The sequence below is a fragment of the Polistes dominula genome, unplaced genomic scaffold (genome assembly GCF_049000335.1).
Source record: "Polistes dominula isolate Pdom_NZ unplaced genomic scaffold, Pdom_raw_medaka contig_15, whole genome shotgun sequence".
Classification (NCBI taxonomy): Eukaryota; Metazoa; Arthropoda; class Insecta; order Hymenoptera; family Vespidae; genus Polistes; species Polistes dominula.
In genome coordinates, this window is record NW_028300915.1 from 4576816 (window position 1) to 4592096 (window position 15281).

Below are 15281 nucleotides of genomic sequence, written 5' to 3' on the forward strand. Positions count from 1 at the left end.
ATCACAGACTTGTGCGTATCTAGTGTATTCCTAATACTTTCAAGCTATCCTATCAGTCGACGTTAAAAATTGGTGGCGCTTTACAGCTTAACTCGTAGCAAGCTGTAGTCAGCAAAGGAACAGCAACAACACTAAACCCTCGACTGTGGTAAACGTAGTCAAGATTTCTCGCCACAACTCGGCTAATGGAAGGCGCGTGTGGCAAAATTAGTTGTCATTCGTCGTCTACGGCATAGTAAATGGAAAGCGCTCGTAGCTTGTTGAAAGCCGTTAATCCCGTTGAAAATGTCTCTACTTTACCTCACCCACTCTTAAGACGTGTATACGCGGAAAATTCAATAGCAGTTACCTATCTCTCACTCTAATCCGACTTTACAGTTTTTCAAAATAAGAACATAAGTTTCAAGGCTTCTCATTGTGATAAAAGATCGATTGTAATACATTTCTAATGTTTCTGTTATCAGTCTTAATGAAGAATAAAAGATTCAACGTCATTAAAATAGGAAGATCTATAATAGAATACATTTGACGGAAATGATATTGCAATGATTTATATTATAAACTCCAGAGAGTAGAGAACAACGCGCCTGATACTTCGGCAACACGTATTACATAGTAGCCTAGCACGTTGTCTAACTCACTAAGCGAATAACAATTTATCGAGCAACATATAGGCGTGTATAATCACGTTAGAGAGGAATGCGAGAAAGCGTACATATACACAACTTGTGTAAGTACATATATCGGAAATCTCAATGGACCTGAAGTCGTTTGACCAGCCACCGTACGAGCAACATGCTTGGGTGAAAAGACTACGTGCTTTGGAAAACCGACGAGAGTCTCCGTACAAATTCAAATTTATATTATCGATAATTTAGAAATGTAAAAATCAAACTAAACGTTAAATCTATTTCATAATTTTGTATTGAAAGAAAAAAACAAAACAATCACAAGGATACAATATCGTGCGCATGGGTAACATACACTCTATTTTGAACGTTCCCTTCGAGTAATTTGAAATTTTCGTTATTTTACATGAAACGTATACGACCGATGCCATATAAATGTAAAGTCATCGAAAATCAATCCGAACGTGTTATAATATCTTTTTACAATGAAAATTCTAGTATTTCACATGTAATTCTATAAAACAAAGAAAACTTGTGTATTACATTCGCATATTTGAGTTTCCAAAATTCGTTAGATACTCGTGGAAAGTTGTTACAATCTACGATTAGATGTCTTACGCGGGAAAGTTCGCCCTTCTCAGGCCGTTAACGTTAAGAGAAGGCAAGATATTCGTAAGACTGTCGCAACTTTCATAGAAAGGGAATGGCGAACTTTTCGCCGGCGAACACGTTATACTCCGAATAAACTTTCCTATCGTTTTCAAGAGCTAATCGAAACGATCGTATCTGTAAATCAATGCAATTCTATTTGCGAATATCAAATATGTATCCTTTGTTAATACTAATAACCAACGATCCTTTCATGTTTCGTTCTTTGAACTCTCAAAAAATCAATTTGTTTTATATTACACATACAAATTACATAGAAATACGTAAATATGCATATATGTACCTTTATCTCACATGTGTGATAAAAATAAATGAACGGTAGTAGATCGAAGTTTTATGTAGAGATGCTATCCGTGGTCAATACTTTTTGTGTCAATTTACTTGCAATTAGCATTTAGATGACAGTTATAATATAAATAGAGCATGCGAACACGAGCAAATGAAAACCAAAAAATATAATATAGGAATAGATAACCGATCCGAAAACAATAATAAAAACGACATGAATGTTACAATGCACAAGCATAAAAAATAAAAGCATTGGATTTACGCTAAAGAAATCATTCTTGAAATAGCTATAAAAAACGCGTTATTAAACATAAAAAAAATACATATATTCGTCTAGAAAAAAATTTTTGATTACACAAGAAACTATTTTTATAAAAATAAAAGAATTAAGATGATAATATTCGATTTCCATATCTCGTTAAAAATAGCATGATTTCTTAGACGAAAATTTCTACTTCAAAAAATACAGAAAACTCGGAACGATCGTTTTCAAAATTTCTTAATTTTATTTGTTGAAGTATCGTTGAAAAAAAAATAATCTACCTTTAAGTAACTGAATCGAAGTTGACTTTAAATGCTAAAGAACATTAAGTGGATCCTTAAAACAAAATAGCTCATTTTAAGGCTTAATAGATTTAAATTATTCATACTTACTTAAACCATTTGATTTTTAATAAGTACGATAAAATCTATTTTCTTCTTTTTACATAATCTCAAGAAAATTACAAAAAAGTATACATTTAGAATGATAAAAACGAGTAGATTTGATGTCAATGGTTTCAATGAATCGTTATCGTATCGGCATGGCATTCACGTAGCAACGATCATTCATTTAATCCATAACACACATCCACTTCGCAAGGACTTCATTTTTCCTGTGGAAAAAAAGGCGTGTAGTGAAAAGCATTTCCACTTGATTAAAAGCATCGGGAAACGTGTCGTAGCGGTCAATATAGCGTACGGTGATGTTTTACATGAAGCACGTAGTATCAACGTTTGTATACGTACTTATACACGTATATATATATATATATATATTTATTCGTGTGTAAATAGGAAACGTGCATCCAGACACGATATACAAGATTCCTATCTCCTTGATTGTATCTCAAAACATTCGATAGCATCTCAAACGCGTTCTCTCTCGAAATACATAAGCTACCTGCAAAAGGGAGACGTTTATTGAATTAACTAATTACTTCTCTAAATACACTCGAGTGAATCTCCAACGTACAAAAAGGTATGCCGACATTGAAACCGATTTTAATTCAATGTAGATAGGAGGGGAAGATAAAAAAAAAGAGATAGAAGACGGAAACGCGTTAGATGTTTCTGCCAGAGATTTTCTACCAATGAGAGAAGCAATCGAATCAACGAAACGTCCTCTTTCTTATCAATTAAAACATTGCACTTGCGAGTCAGAAACGAAGCATAAATTTTCCAACTATCTCATCGTCTTGTTATCAGTGAACGTGAGCGAATGAATGGAAGCACGAAAAGTCGATCATCGCGAAGAAAAGTTAGGTGGGAGAAGGTGGGAGGAAAAAAAGATGAAAAGAAAGAAGAGAAGTACAAAAAAAAAAAGAATGAATGGAAAAAATGGTAGAAAGTTTGCTGCGAGCGCGTATCGTAATATTAAGCACGAGAAGTTTGTATGTACTAAAAATATATTTAAAAAAAAGGAAAGACGAAAGATACACACACGTGTTCACGCATATATATATATATACATAAGTACGTATACGTGACAAGGAGAGGAAAAGAGGGAGAAAAAAACAAGTCAACGTCGAATCCATCCTAACAGCCCGTACATCTTTCGTCCTCGATACGATAAGACAAAGTTGTGGCCACATAGAAGAATAATACGGTCGAGACAAACGTCTAAAGGAGTCTCTCTCTTATTTTCATTTCTCTTCACACAGCTTACAGCAAAGCCGATTTTTTCCACGCGAAGTGTCGTCTACGTGCCTCTGTTCTTTTTTTTCTGCCGAAGATCCTCTTCTCTTAAAACAACGATCCTTCGTGAACTTAAAGATATTCGTCTAAAGTTGTGGTTAAATCTACCAACTTTTTGAACCAATACGAGAATTAGGATTAACCTGGGGTACGTAACACTATCATTATCTTTCTTTCATCTTTTCTTTTTCTTTATTTTGAGTGAACATCAACGCCATATTGAAAAACGTCAATAATAAATATATATATACATATAACTTAATTTACTTAACAGACTAATTTGATATGTTAAATATTTTTAAGCATAACTGTTATTTGTTAGTAATTTATCCGATTTTTTTTAACAATAAGTGAAATTTGACGATTACACTCGATGATCGGTGTTTACATATTATACAAAGATAATGTTTCTCAATTCAAAGATATTAGATACGAAGTATAGAATTATTCTTGATATCGATAAAATACGTAAAAGAAAGCACAAAGATTGTGTTGTACATTATCAGTAGAATGGAAAATTTGTAATACATAAGATATTTTGAAAATCGAAATCCTATCGTATCGCAAAGGTGGAAGGAAAATGTGGCACAACGTAAAGAAGTATATTTTTTGTGTCAGTAAAAATAAAGGATTCTTACTTTCCAGAATTCTTCCGCCTTCCTTCGTTTATTCGTCTCTAACTCGTCGAATTTCCAGTCCCGTGCTTTTGGATTATCTCGGTCAAACCAGTTGTTCTCTTTCGGATTTTCTACTGCAGCTTGCAGACATAAATAAATACACTCATACAGTACATACTTGGAACATTTAGAGGTAGAAAAGTAGCAACCCTTAACCAACCCTATCGATCGACACGTATTTCCCAAGAGTATTGATTTGTATAATTTATCAATAAACTTGTGGGTACGATCGCAACACATGCGAGAAATAAAATCGTACGAAAAGTTATCTAAACTACGATGTAGAAAAATTAACCGATCGGTCGATCGATCAATCAAAATGTTTCGTATTACTTTTAAATACTATCCTGCCTTTTGATTAGTTACATCGATCAAGAAAACTCATCGTTCATCCTTCTCTCAGCTCGTTTATTTCTATCCTATATGATTTTCTATTGCTTTTACTAAATAATTCGATAAAAAGGGAAACGTTAAGAGCAATAAATGATATGCACTAAATGTATACACGCGTACTTTAACATTACAAAGCGAAGCAAACATTTACTTGACGCTTGCTAATATACAGCGAGAAACGAGCTTTCTCGAAGCATGACTCTTGATAATCAGTAGTGATATTTTGTGTATGTCGCAGAGCAAATGCTCGTTTCTGTAGTTAATATAAACTGGTTCAAGCAAAAAGAACAAGAAATAATAAGTAACGGGGAAACGGTACACACGGTAGCATTTACGCTTACTAAAAGATTCTAATATGCAGAAAGTAAGAACATAATATAAAAGTAACATAAAAACACACATACGTTTAATCTCTATGCTCTTTTGAAAAATACACTACTACGATCTAAACATTATTATTTAATTGATTTTTAAATTTTCTATTGATTATTGATAACAAATTTCTTATCAATATTAAATTTCTTTTTGTGGAAAACAAAAATATCGATTTAGATTGTTCAAATAGCTATTTGTTATAATGTGTAATGAAAACGTGTCTTAACTATGATGATTCACGTTAGTTGTGTAATTCCCGATTACATCCTATCGCAAGTATATAAATATATTACCAACTGTTTTCATCGTAGAAAGTCATCTAGAAAATATTTGAAAATTTCTCTAACACTTAAATATCTCGACTATATATGGGAAATCTGTTGCTGACATTTTACATTTTCTATATTAATGTATAAATGTAAGAAACACACAAAAGAGAGAAAATAAGATATTTTCCTCGATATTGATTCTTTTCCGTTGGAAACAGTATTTTTATGGAAAGGAACCATTCGTTTAGCTATTATCTAATGCAAACACGTGCAAAATTTGTGTCGAAAGAAAAATGGTTTTTCTAAAATGTATATATTTCCGCCATTCGATTAAATTATCCTTGATTATTCGTATTATATTTTCTAACGTTTTTAAATGCTTATTTGAAATGAGTAATACATATACAAATCCTTCCTTTGTGATGAGACACAAAGATATCGTTTCGAATAAACAGAGAATTTTATTTTGGTAGGAATAAGAAAACAGTTTACAAAAAAAAAAATAAAGTACAAATAAGATACAATTGGTGGTAACATGAGTTCAAGTTTACACATCTGTAATTTAATGCTAGGAATTTTTATCGAAATACTTTGTTTCGTAGGAAAAAATCTTATAAATTATAACAGTTACCTACTAGTCGCTGAAACAAATCAAATTAGACAAATACTCATATTACTTTCCGTTATCAGACTTCAGTCTTACGACAAAGTAAATTAAATTTTATGCAAAAATATAAGATAACCGGTATCTTTTACTTGTGTACACTATTATCAATGCTTTTCCCTTTTTTTTTGGTTACTTTCGAAAACCTGTTACAAAAGTTCAAGATTTCATTTGAATAAATTCAATATCATATAATATATACATTATACCATATGTATTTGCTGAAAATATAATATTTACATTACATATAAGATCATCGTTTATGAAAAATTCTATTAGATTGTTTTGAAACAATGAACACGATAGATTTTTCTACTAGTTATCATAAATAGATAACATATCGATACTCGTATCTATCTACCTATTGGAGAAAGTTAATGAAAAATCGATAAAGAAAGTATGATGAAAAATCACATTAAAAGATATTCGAAGTAAAGTCATACAAAACTAGATTCTTGACTGTCGTTGCGAGTAATTTTGTATCGGTAAAATCGACTGACGTCATATAGGGCACGTGATCGAAAGATTTACCGCGCATGCTTAGATCGATGGGCGGTTCGCTTGCTAATCTTACACGTGCGTTCAATTCTGTTCACCCCTCAGTAACGTTCATGAAACTGATAAGTGACAGTAGACATTATACAAGCCACATTATACCTGTATCTTGGAAAGAAGAAAAAAAATAGCAGTATACATAGTATAATTGAGACGCCAGAGAAATCAAACGTTCTATTATTGTAAGTAAAATCGTTTTACGATATCTTTAAATCTCTCGTATAGTAGAAGTATAGAGAATTTACTTTTCGCGTAGGCGGAAATTGCCAGGTACAAATACGGAAAATACGTTTCACTTTCCTCCTAACGACACGACCACGTGGAACGATGACGGCATTCCTATTTTCTACAATATGATTTACAAAGAATTTCATTTTTATGCTACTCGCGAATATCTCGTCATTCTTTTTCTTCTCGTCGTCGTGTTGTTTTTCTCATTGTCCTTGTGTCGCCAATAATATCAAGCATCCGCCATCCAGATTGAAACGCAAGGAGTTTCTTTCTTTTTCTTTCTTGTTTTCTTTTATTTTTATCATCGATACGTGTGCACGCAAAAGTATTTACGAGAGATAACACGAACCACAGTTAAATATCATTTTTCTTTTCGTAATCGGAAAGGACGTGGCTTCTATTTTTTTTTTTTTTTTTTTTCATTTCTTCATTACTTTCCTCTTTTGTTGCTTTTATTCTTTTTTTTTTTTTTGGTAATATTTGGTATATTTCTCGGCCAGAAAACATAGTTATTATTCTAATAATAAGTGTAAGAGATTGGTGGAATTAGAAAATTTCATCGTTTAATTTATTTGTACGTTGTAAGTAATAAGTTGTTTTGTTCTTGTAACGGTTACAAAAAAAATAGCTCGTTAGAAATCGAACGACCTTATCGACATGTATTTGTTGACGATTTTCGTTGTATTGTGCCAAATGTCATGCCCTTGTAGAAATACCTAATAATTCCTTGTTTCACGTCGTATCAGTTACACATATCGTTCTTACTCATCGCGTGATATACGTTATATTAATTTTTCTTAAATTTCTGTTTACATATTGTTTTATCTCTTACGTATGTTAAGTATATTATTAAATTATTTCGTCATATATATATAGAAATATACGCTCTTTTTTATTACTTGTTTTGAAATGTTACTTTTATTTTTGTTCTTCTTTGTTCAAATAAAAACATTTATATTTGTTTCTATTACAATATATTTGTACAATAATACATAAGAAAATAATAGGAATAAAATTTGAATTTTATTTAGTTCAGAAAATTAGAAAATATGGTGGTTTCAACTATACAAGAAAACGGAACAACAGATGAAACAACAAATGGTACAATACATGGAACAATAAATGGATCGGCAAATGGAGATTGTCCTTCCTCACCGATAGGTATTGGTCCTGGAAATTATCATTTAGTTGGATGGGATATGGATACAACTGGAAAAAAGTTGACCGATGAAATTTGTCAAATTGCTGGATACACGCCGAATTCTAATTATTCCCAATATGTAATGCCTTACAAGGATCTCAATCCACCTGCTATCAAGCGACATAACATGAGAGTTGTAACCGTTGGGAAATACCGTATGCTTAAAAATAGTAAAACTAATAAGGTACATTCTTATAATCACAATAGATGAAATATTTATTTTATTCTCTTTTAATAGTAAACTTGAAAACTTGTTTGCAGGTATTGAAAACTAAGAGCGAAGTGTCAGCGTTAACAGATTTTTTGACTTGGTTAGAATCCGTCAAAGGAGACTCCGATGATGGAATTATATTACTTTATCATGAACCGCGTAAAGTCATCCCTGCTATGCTGCTTGAATCTTTACAAAGGTATAATCTTGTGGAAAGATTTAAACAAACGGTTAAAGGCTTTGCCAATGGTTTTAATATTGCCGAAGCTAAATTAGTAAGCTCTGTACGTACTTTTTCTCTACGTACACTTTCACGTACATTACTTAAAAAGGTAAGACGGTTTATAATGATAAAATATTTGCTTATTTTAAAAAACATAATTAAATTAAAGATAAATTAAGGCTTACTTTATTCTTAATAGACAGAAGAATTAGACAATGCAAAGGATAGAGCATATCTAGCCTTACAAGTTTTACAGTATATAAGTCAACAAGATAATGCAAAGGTAGACGAATCAACTGGAAGTGGGGACAGTAGTAATACATCTATGAAAAGCACAATAGATTTTATTCTACCATTTGTTCAACCCATCCAAGTTGAAGAAGAAGAACGTGCAAGTAAGTATTTAAAAATACAATGATATGTTTAGTAGATTAATAAATTAAAACCAAAATTGTCCAGAACTGAAAGTAGTATTTGAGCGACAAAATAGTTTGAGACCAATTTTTGGTCCGTTATTCAAAGCAAGTCGTAAGGAACGCCAACATGCAAGTCCTCTACGTCGACTATTAGCAGAAGCTGGTATAGAATATATGCAATTACAGGTCAGTACAAATATATTGGTAAAATATTACTATATTCTTTATATATTATAATATTTTATATTTATTTCTTGAATTATATAATATCAGGAAGCTTGGTCTGATGCTCAGAAGGATGGTCTAGAAAAATTAATAAAAGAAAAGCTAATAGCAGCAGAAGACAAAAAAGTAGATGATTTGATCAAAGTTTTGGAAAGTTACTTTGATCCTGAGAAAAATCCAAAGGCTAAGACAAGGCATGAAAAGAAAGAAATTAAATCAGAATCTTCAAAGATCGTAGATGATAGAGTAAATAATAATATGTTGGACAATAATAATGAAACTCCTGATACTAAATCTAATTCTCCTAATAATATAAAGTTAGAACTACCAGAAAATGATAAAGTTATACAGTTAGTAGAAGGCAATTAGCTTGACATGTTAAAATATTTCGGTTAATTGAATCTATCACTTTGAAAATAGTTTCGGTCAAATCATTAAATGATTGGTTGTAACTATTCGAAATATTAGATTCAAAAATAAGATAGATCCATTACCTTTAATATTCAAAACATATATCTTATGAAAAGTGAAAGTTACAATTTCATATTGTTATTATCATTATTTTTTTTATTTGTTGTGATGAAAAAGAGTTATGTCCCTGAGGGATATATATCGTTTCAGTCGACTAACATACGTACGTGATCAACATATTAATTATTTTTAGTTTACTTTGCCATAATTATTATTACCTTAACTTCGTTGAAGTTTATCCCTGAATTTTATATAATTTTTTTTACTTAATTATAAGATTGATTGAAATTCTAATAAGAATGTAATCGTTCAGAGACTGATCAACGTGTTAAAATGAACGACATTCGAACGATAACGAATTGTTAAACAAATTAGTATAGAACGACATTTTTGTTTTGTTTTTCAACTTTTTTTTCTTTTTTTTTATACATATATGCATATATTACAAAATATTTCAGAGAAAATAGAATTAGAAAATTTATGTTTGTTATTGGATTGAAAAATTACCGAAAGTATTGTTATACTTTTTTTTTTCGTAAGATAATGGAAACAATTTTTTTTATCTTAATACGATTCACGATTGTTCTTACCTATATGTTAAGATATATCTCATTGTATTATTATTGCATAATAAAGATTTAGATTTAAGACTTGTATTAATAAAAGGCGTCGTTTTAATAAATACTTTTACTCGAACGGGACCTTCCCATTTTTTATCGTAATGTGTATACGGAAAAATACAAAGTTATTTCTTAGAACGATATGGTACACGCGAGATAAGCTTCCGGATAACGGCGACTATAAAAGGGGATGCGGAGAAAAGAAGGGGATAATTCGATCATTTCCACTGTGATTTTCAAGTAAGAAGTTTAACATTAATTCCCTCTTGGTAAGCTACAAAAATGAACAGAGAAGTAAAATTAAATATGCGAATACCTCTGGCAACGAAGCGTTGTATCCGCTATTGTAACTTTCCATAAAGTATGCGGATATGCTTCGAAGCGTAAACAAGACGAATTATTTTTATTATTTGTGTAATTACATAATTTTTTTTTATTAATTGAAAACTCTCGAATAAAACGTTTAGTATTAAACGTATCAAATTCATAGTACTTCTATGTATCTTACATAGGTGTTACAATATAAACAACTGATATCTTATAAATAGATATCAATACAAAACTTGAATCATAGTTTCTACAAGAAAGCTTAATAATATTACTTAAATAATAAAAATTTATTTACTCTTCGTTATATTATAATTATGCTGTGTGATAAAAAATGAAGCATAAATTTTGTATGGACGATTTTGAAAGAAAATTTCATTAATCTAAATATATTAATAACAAAGAGAGAAGAAAACTATAGTAATAAGAAAAAAAAATAAAATTAATCTATTGGAATGTAACACCCACGCGATCTGAGTAAAGGTTTTCATAAGAGATTACGTTTTGCATAACTATACGCATGTGCAAGTGTAGAAAGTCGTGGCGCTACTTTTGAAAAGGAACAAACAAAAGTCACGAGACTCGCGTAATATTAAATACATGGGATAGACACGAATGGTTAGAAGAAAACTCGCTTCGTTATCGTCTCAAAGCACTCGTCGGTCTCATTTCTGTCATTATCGTCCGCTATGGTCTGTGACGCAAAAGAGCGAATCGCTGCGTAACGTGCGGCCAACGGCAATAATTATATCATTAATCTTGAACACTTGTAACGTCGGCTTGTATGCAGTTCCTGCGAAGTGGCATCCGGATTATATATATATTTATATATATACATCCTTTTATATAATAAATATGTGTAAGGGAAAACACCGAATGTCACTGTTTAAAATCAAAATATAAATAATTTAGCTATGATTAAGTTGGTAGTGTATTTATCAAAAGAAAATATAGCATAAAAACATAGTTTTGTTTGTTTCAGAGAATAATGCAATTCAATTGAAATCTGATAAAAATGATTAATGTTCACGTGGTTTTATTTTACAACACTATATTCTTGAAAGTGAAAATACGTGGCACGCGACGTTTTTCCTAAGAAACACGACGGAGGATATATAAATGCGCGATAATGAAGATTCGCGAATGAATTCTGAGGAGGATGATAGAAATAACGAATAATAGAATCGAGACTCGAGAAAAAGTCTAGAATTTATTATAAAAAGACTTTATATTAACTGACCGCACCCTGTTAACGTTGAGAATTGTTTTCGTCTCGTGCAAATCGTTTCGCGGAAACGAACGCTTCCGAGCGGACGAATTTGAGAGGAAAGAAAAAAAAATTACGAGCCAAGGTCTTCTTTAGTTATCTTTTAATAAGATGAACTTCTTCTCAAAAGAGAACTAGCTTCTCTGGAATGGAATTAACGTGTTCGTTCATTTTTCTTTGTTGTCTTTTCCTCTCGGCCGTATTTTGTCGAGCATTCTTAACGAAAATCGCATAATAAACGGTAAAAATTGTGAAAAAGTTTTCTCCAGAGTAGAAAGTTTATATCCCGAAACTGACGTATTATAAAAAATATTCATTTTGATATTTCGATTAAAAAACCAGAAAAAAAGTACGTAAATGTAATTAATGGTTGACAAAGACCTGATTGTACATTTCATTTTTATACTAGAGAAACATTTTTATTATTATATCCGTCGATGATTTATCCTTACGAAACATATTCCATTCTATTATCGATTTCATTTAAAACTTTGTTAGACACATACATATTTCTTTTGTCAGATACTTCCTTTCGGATAAAACGTGAATTCTATTTCCGCCGTATCGATATGCAAAGTCTAGAAGCGGCTATGAAATAAATGTTGTTTCTTTCTATTCTTCTGTAACGTTAAATCAAAAAAAGAAAAACTAAAAAAAGTCGTAAACGTAGTAGTATTCGCCAATAACATCGTATATTCTTACATATAATTGGAAAGATACTCGTGTCAGTATAAAATCAATTCTTGCCGCGACGAGCGATTTTATGTTGGTATTTTTATCTTACTCATACGTATAAATGTCGCTTTAAATTATTATTTCGTAATATCGCGCGAGATAAAAAATAGAATCTTGGATACACGTATGACGCAGGTGTGTAATTATTAAATGATAGACGCCAGTAATAGAATGAAGCGTGCAATGCGTTTCAAATTCTCATGAAATATTTATACGATTTACAAACGACACTTTTCTCATGAAATAATATAACGCAACGTCGTAAAGTGATTGTTTATAAACTGACTAAAAATATATGATTGCACGATATACATGTTTTATTAGTGGTTTACGAAAGAAAAAGGAGATACATATTATCTTCGAAAGTATGACAAAGAAGACAAAATAATAAAGAATGTTTTAAAAGAAAAAGAAGACCGATCGATTAATTTCGCTTTTATCTCTCAGTTGCATTTTTGTACTTGATAAATATATATGCATATAAGGTAGCGTATAAACGTAGACATAAAAAGGAACAAAATAATGAAGATGAAAAAGCGAGATTAATAGAACGTTCTACCTCAATTACATTCCTAATAATGACGGATAAACCACTATCTATCTCGTAATATTTTTCATAACGGGACGTCTCATTATTTTCCTTCGAGAGAAACAAGGAGGAAAAAAACAACGCGTTTTCTCTAAATGCATATTCGTAGACATATCGTAGACATCGTAGTCATATTATATATACACACACATACACTCATATGTATATATATATATATATATACATACTGGTCGTCCTTTCCATCTCTAAAGTAACATGGCTAAGGTAGAACGACCTAGTTGCGTCATTCAACCCTCTGCATCGAAGATTATGCAACGCGTTAATCCATAACGACGAATCTCCTCTCTACTCGGATTACTAACACCCTTGTGTGATTCGATGTATGCGAGGATATGTAAATATACATGCATATACGTACTTACCTATATATACCTAATGCGCACGTATATGCACGAGAACATTTATGTTTGTATGTGCTTACATGTGTTATACGTTAGTATAAGTTATACCTATTACATAAGGCAATATAAGCGGCACGTGCGCCACAGCAGACGTTACAGAAAATAACGGAAAAGTAATCCAGCGTAACGTTTTGCGGATTAGAGTGCGTGACATCGTAGAGCGTGTTTAAGCGCGCGAGTTCCTATCAGTCACTCAGTCAGTGACAAGTACAGCAAGAGACCGGGACAAATCTCAAATTATTCTTCCTCTTTTCAACGAGAGGACCGAGTCTCTTCCTATCTATTTTTTTGGTCTTCCTCCTTTTTGTCACAGCATCTGGCGCCATTGAAAAGAGTCGAAACGATCTCGGTTTTGTTTCTACTTCCCTTTCCTTCTCTCTTTCACTCTTTATATTTTTCTTTTCGTTTTATATATTACTTTTATCTCGAATTAAAAAAGATGCCGCTTTAAAAAAATAAAAGAAACAAAGTTTTGAAATCATCATTTATTTCTCACCACGCGGTGAAAAGTAACATTACTTTTATTGCTTAAATTCCTCGACAATTCAATTAACTTTGGAGATAGTCTAACAAGTGACTCTTTTCAAAAGGCACCTTGTGTTTATTCTTACACGAACACTTATAAATGTTTAGAATTTACTTTGTAAACGTGAAAGCGTTGAAAAAAATATTTTTTTCGTTATAACGATGATGACGACGAATGATTCAAGTAACGCGTGCAAAGATATATAGCTTACACGAAAATCGTTCGAAGGGAACCGAAAGAGAAGTGCACGCATAAATACATAAAACTTGAATGATTATTTTTCCGGTAGGTATTTTTCTTTAATCGAGGTGGCCACGACTCTGACCTAAAATTTACGCTGCAGAGAAGTCAGTAACCGGTTAAGCAATTCCTATATTATGCATAACATCAGATTCACGTTATGTTCCTTGATCCGTTGAGTTCGCGGCACCTCCCAGAACGGAAGCGTTTTCTACCATTGATCATCGTTATTTTATTTTTCTAGAATTGAACTGACATGGAATCTTATTTCTTCGTAATAAATTATCGTTGATTATTATAGTATACTATCCCATCGTTACAATAAAATTAAAATTACGAATAATAACGTAGGAAAAGAAGTATAGATATTTTTTTTTGTTCACGAGTACTATTACTTCCTTTACACTTTATTATTTATGTGATATTCTTTCTTCTAATCTTTTACTCCGAATATATAAATATTTAATAGTAGAATTTTGCAAATATATAAAGTTGTCAATTTAGACGTACCGTTAAAGTAGGATCAATGAGGTTTTCTGAGGTGAAAATTTTTGAAGTACGTTTGTAAACTTAAATCACGTCCTTGAGGATACCATTTGCAGCCCTTATAGAAATCGGTTTGTTAGATAGGACACAATGGCGACTTTGAAGGCATCGCATGGCTCAAAGAGAAGGAGAACGAAGAGGAGGCAAAGGATGGTCGTTAGTGGAGGCACCGGGCATGCATTAACAGTACTCCGGATGGTCCGGTGATTCTCCGGTTCCTTGGTTTTCTCTCCCGCCTACCTACGAAGGAAGACAAGGTAGAAACAGAAGAAGAAGAAGAATCAGATGAAGAAAAGAAAGAGGTGGAGAATCCATAGTGCTGGCGTTACTGGAGACGCCTCGGGGGAGAATTCTTGCGCGTCCTCAACGTCGAGCTAAGACTTCAGTCCGTCGTGAACCTTCTGCTAAATTGCGTCATCCCAAAAGGGCCGACGACATCGGTTTTTCTTTTTCTTTTCCTTCTTCTTCTTCTTCTTTCGGTTATATCGCGAACGAGGTTGGATAATTTATATTTACCGCAAAACGAGATTAGTGGACAAGGATTTAACGAACTACA

The 15281-nt window shown here is 32.0% G+C and overlaps 1 protein-coding gene across 5 annotated transcripts; it reads left to right on the forward strand.

Moving 5' to 3' along the window:
* The first annotated feature begins 3115 nt into the window (after positions 1–3115).
* On the forward strand, positions 3116–10403 carry exu (maternal protein exuperantia). 5 transcript variants are annotated; one of them, XM_015329019.2, is made up of 6 exons: positions 3116–3690; positions 7738–8091; positions 8169–8450; positions 8541–8736; positions 8801–8943; positions 9031–10403. In XM_015329019.2, the coding sequence occupies exons 2-6, from the start codon at positions 7756–7758 to the stop codon at positions 9349–9351; spliced, it is 1278 nt and encodes a 425-aa protein (XP_015184505.1). In that variant the 5' UTR covers positions 3116–3690; positions 7738–7755; the 3' UTR covers positions 9352–10403. The 5 variants fall into 5 exon arrangements, with proteins under 5 accessions (XP_015184505.1, XP_015184487.1, XP_015184522.1 ...); XM_015329001.2 differs by lacking the exon at positions 3116–3690 and adding an exon at positions 6465–6657 and having other exon boundaries at positions 9031–10402; XM_015329036.2 differs by lacking the exon at positions 3116–3690 and adding an exon at positions 6765–7280.
* The last annotated feature ends 4878 nt before the right edge of the window (positions 10404–15281 follow it).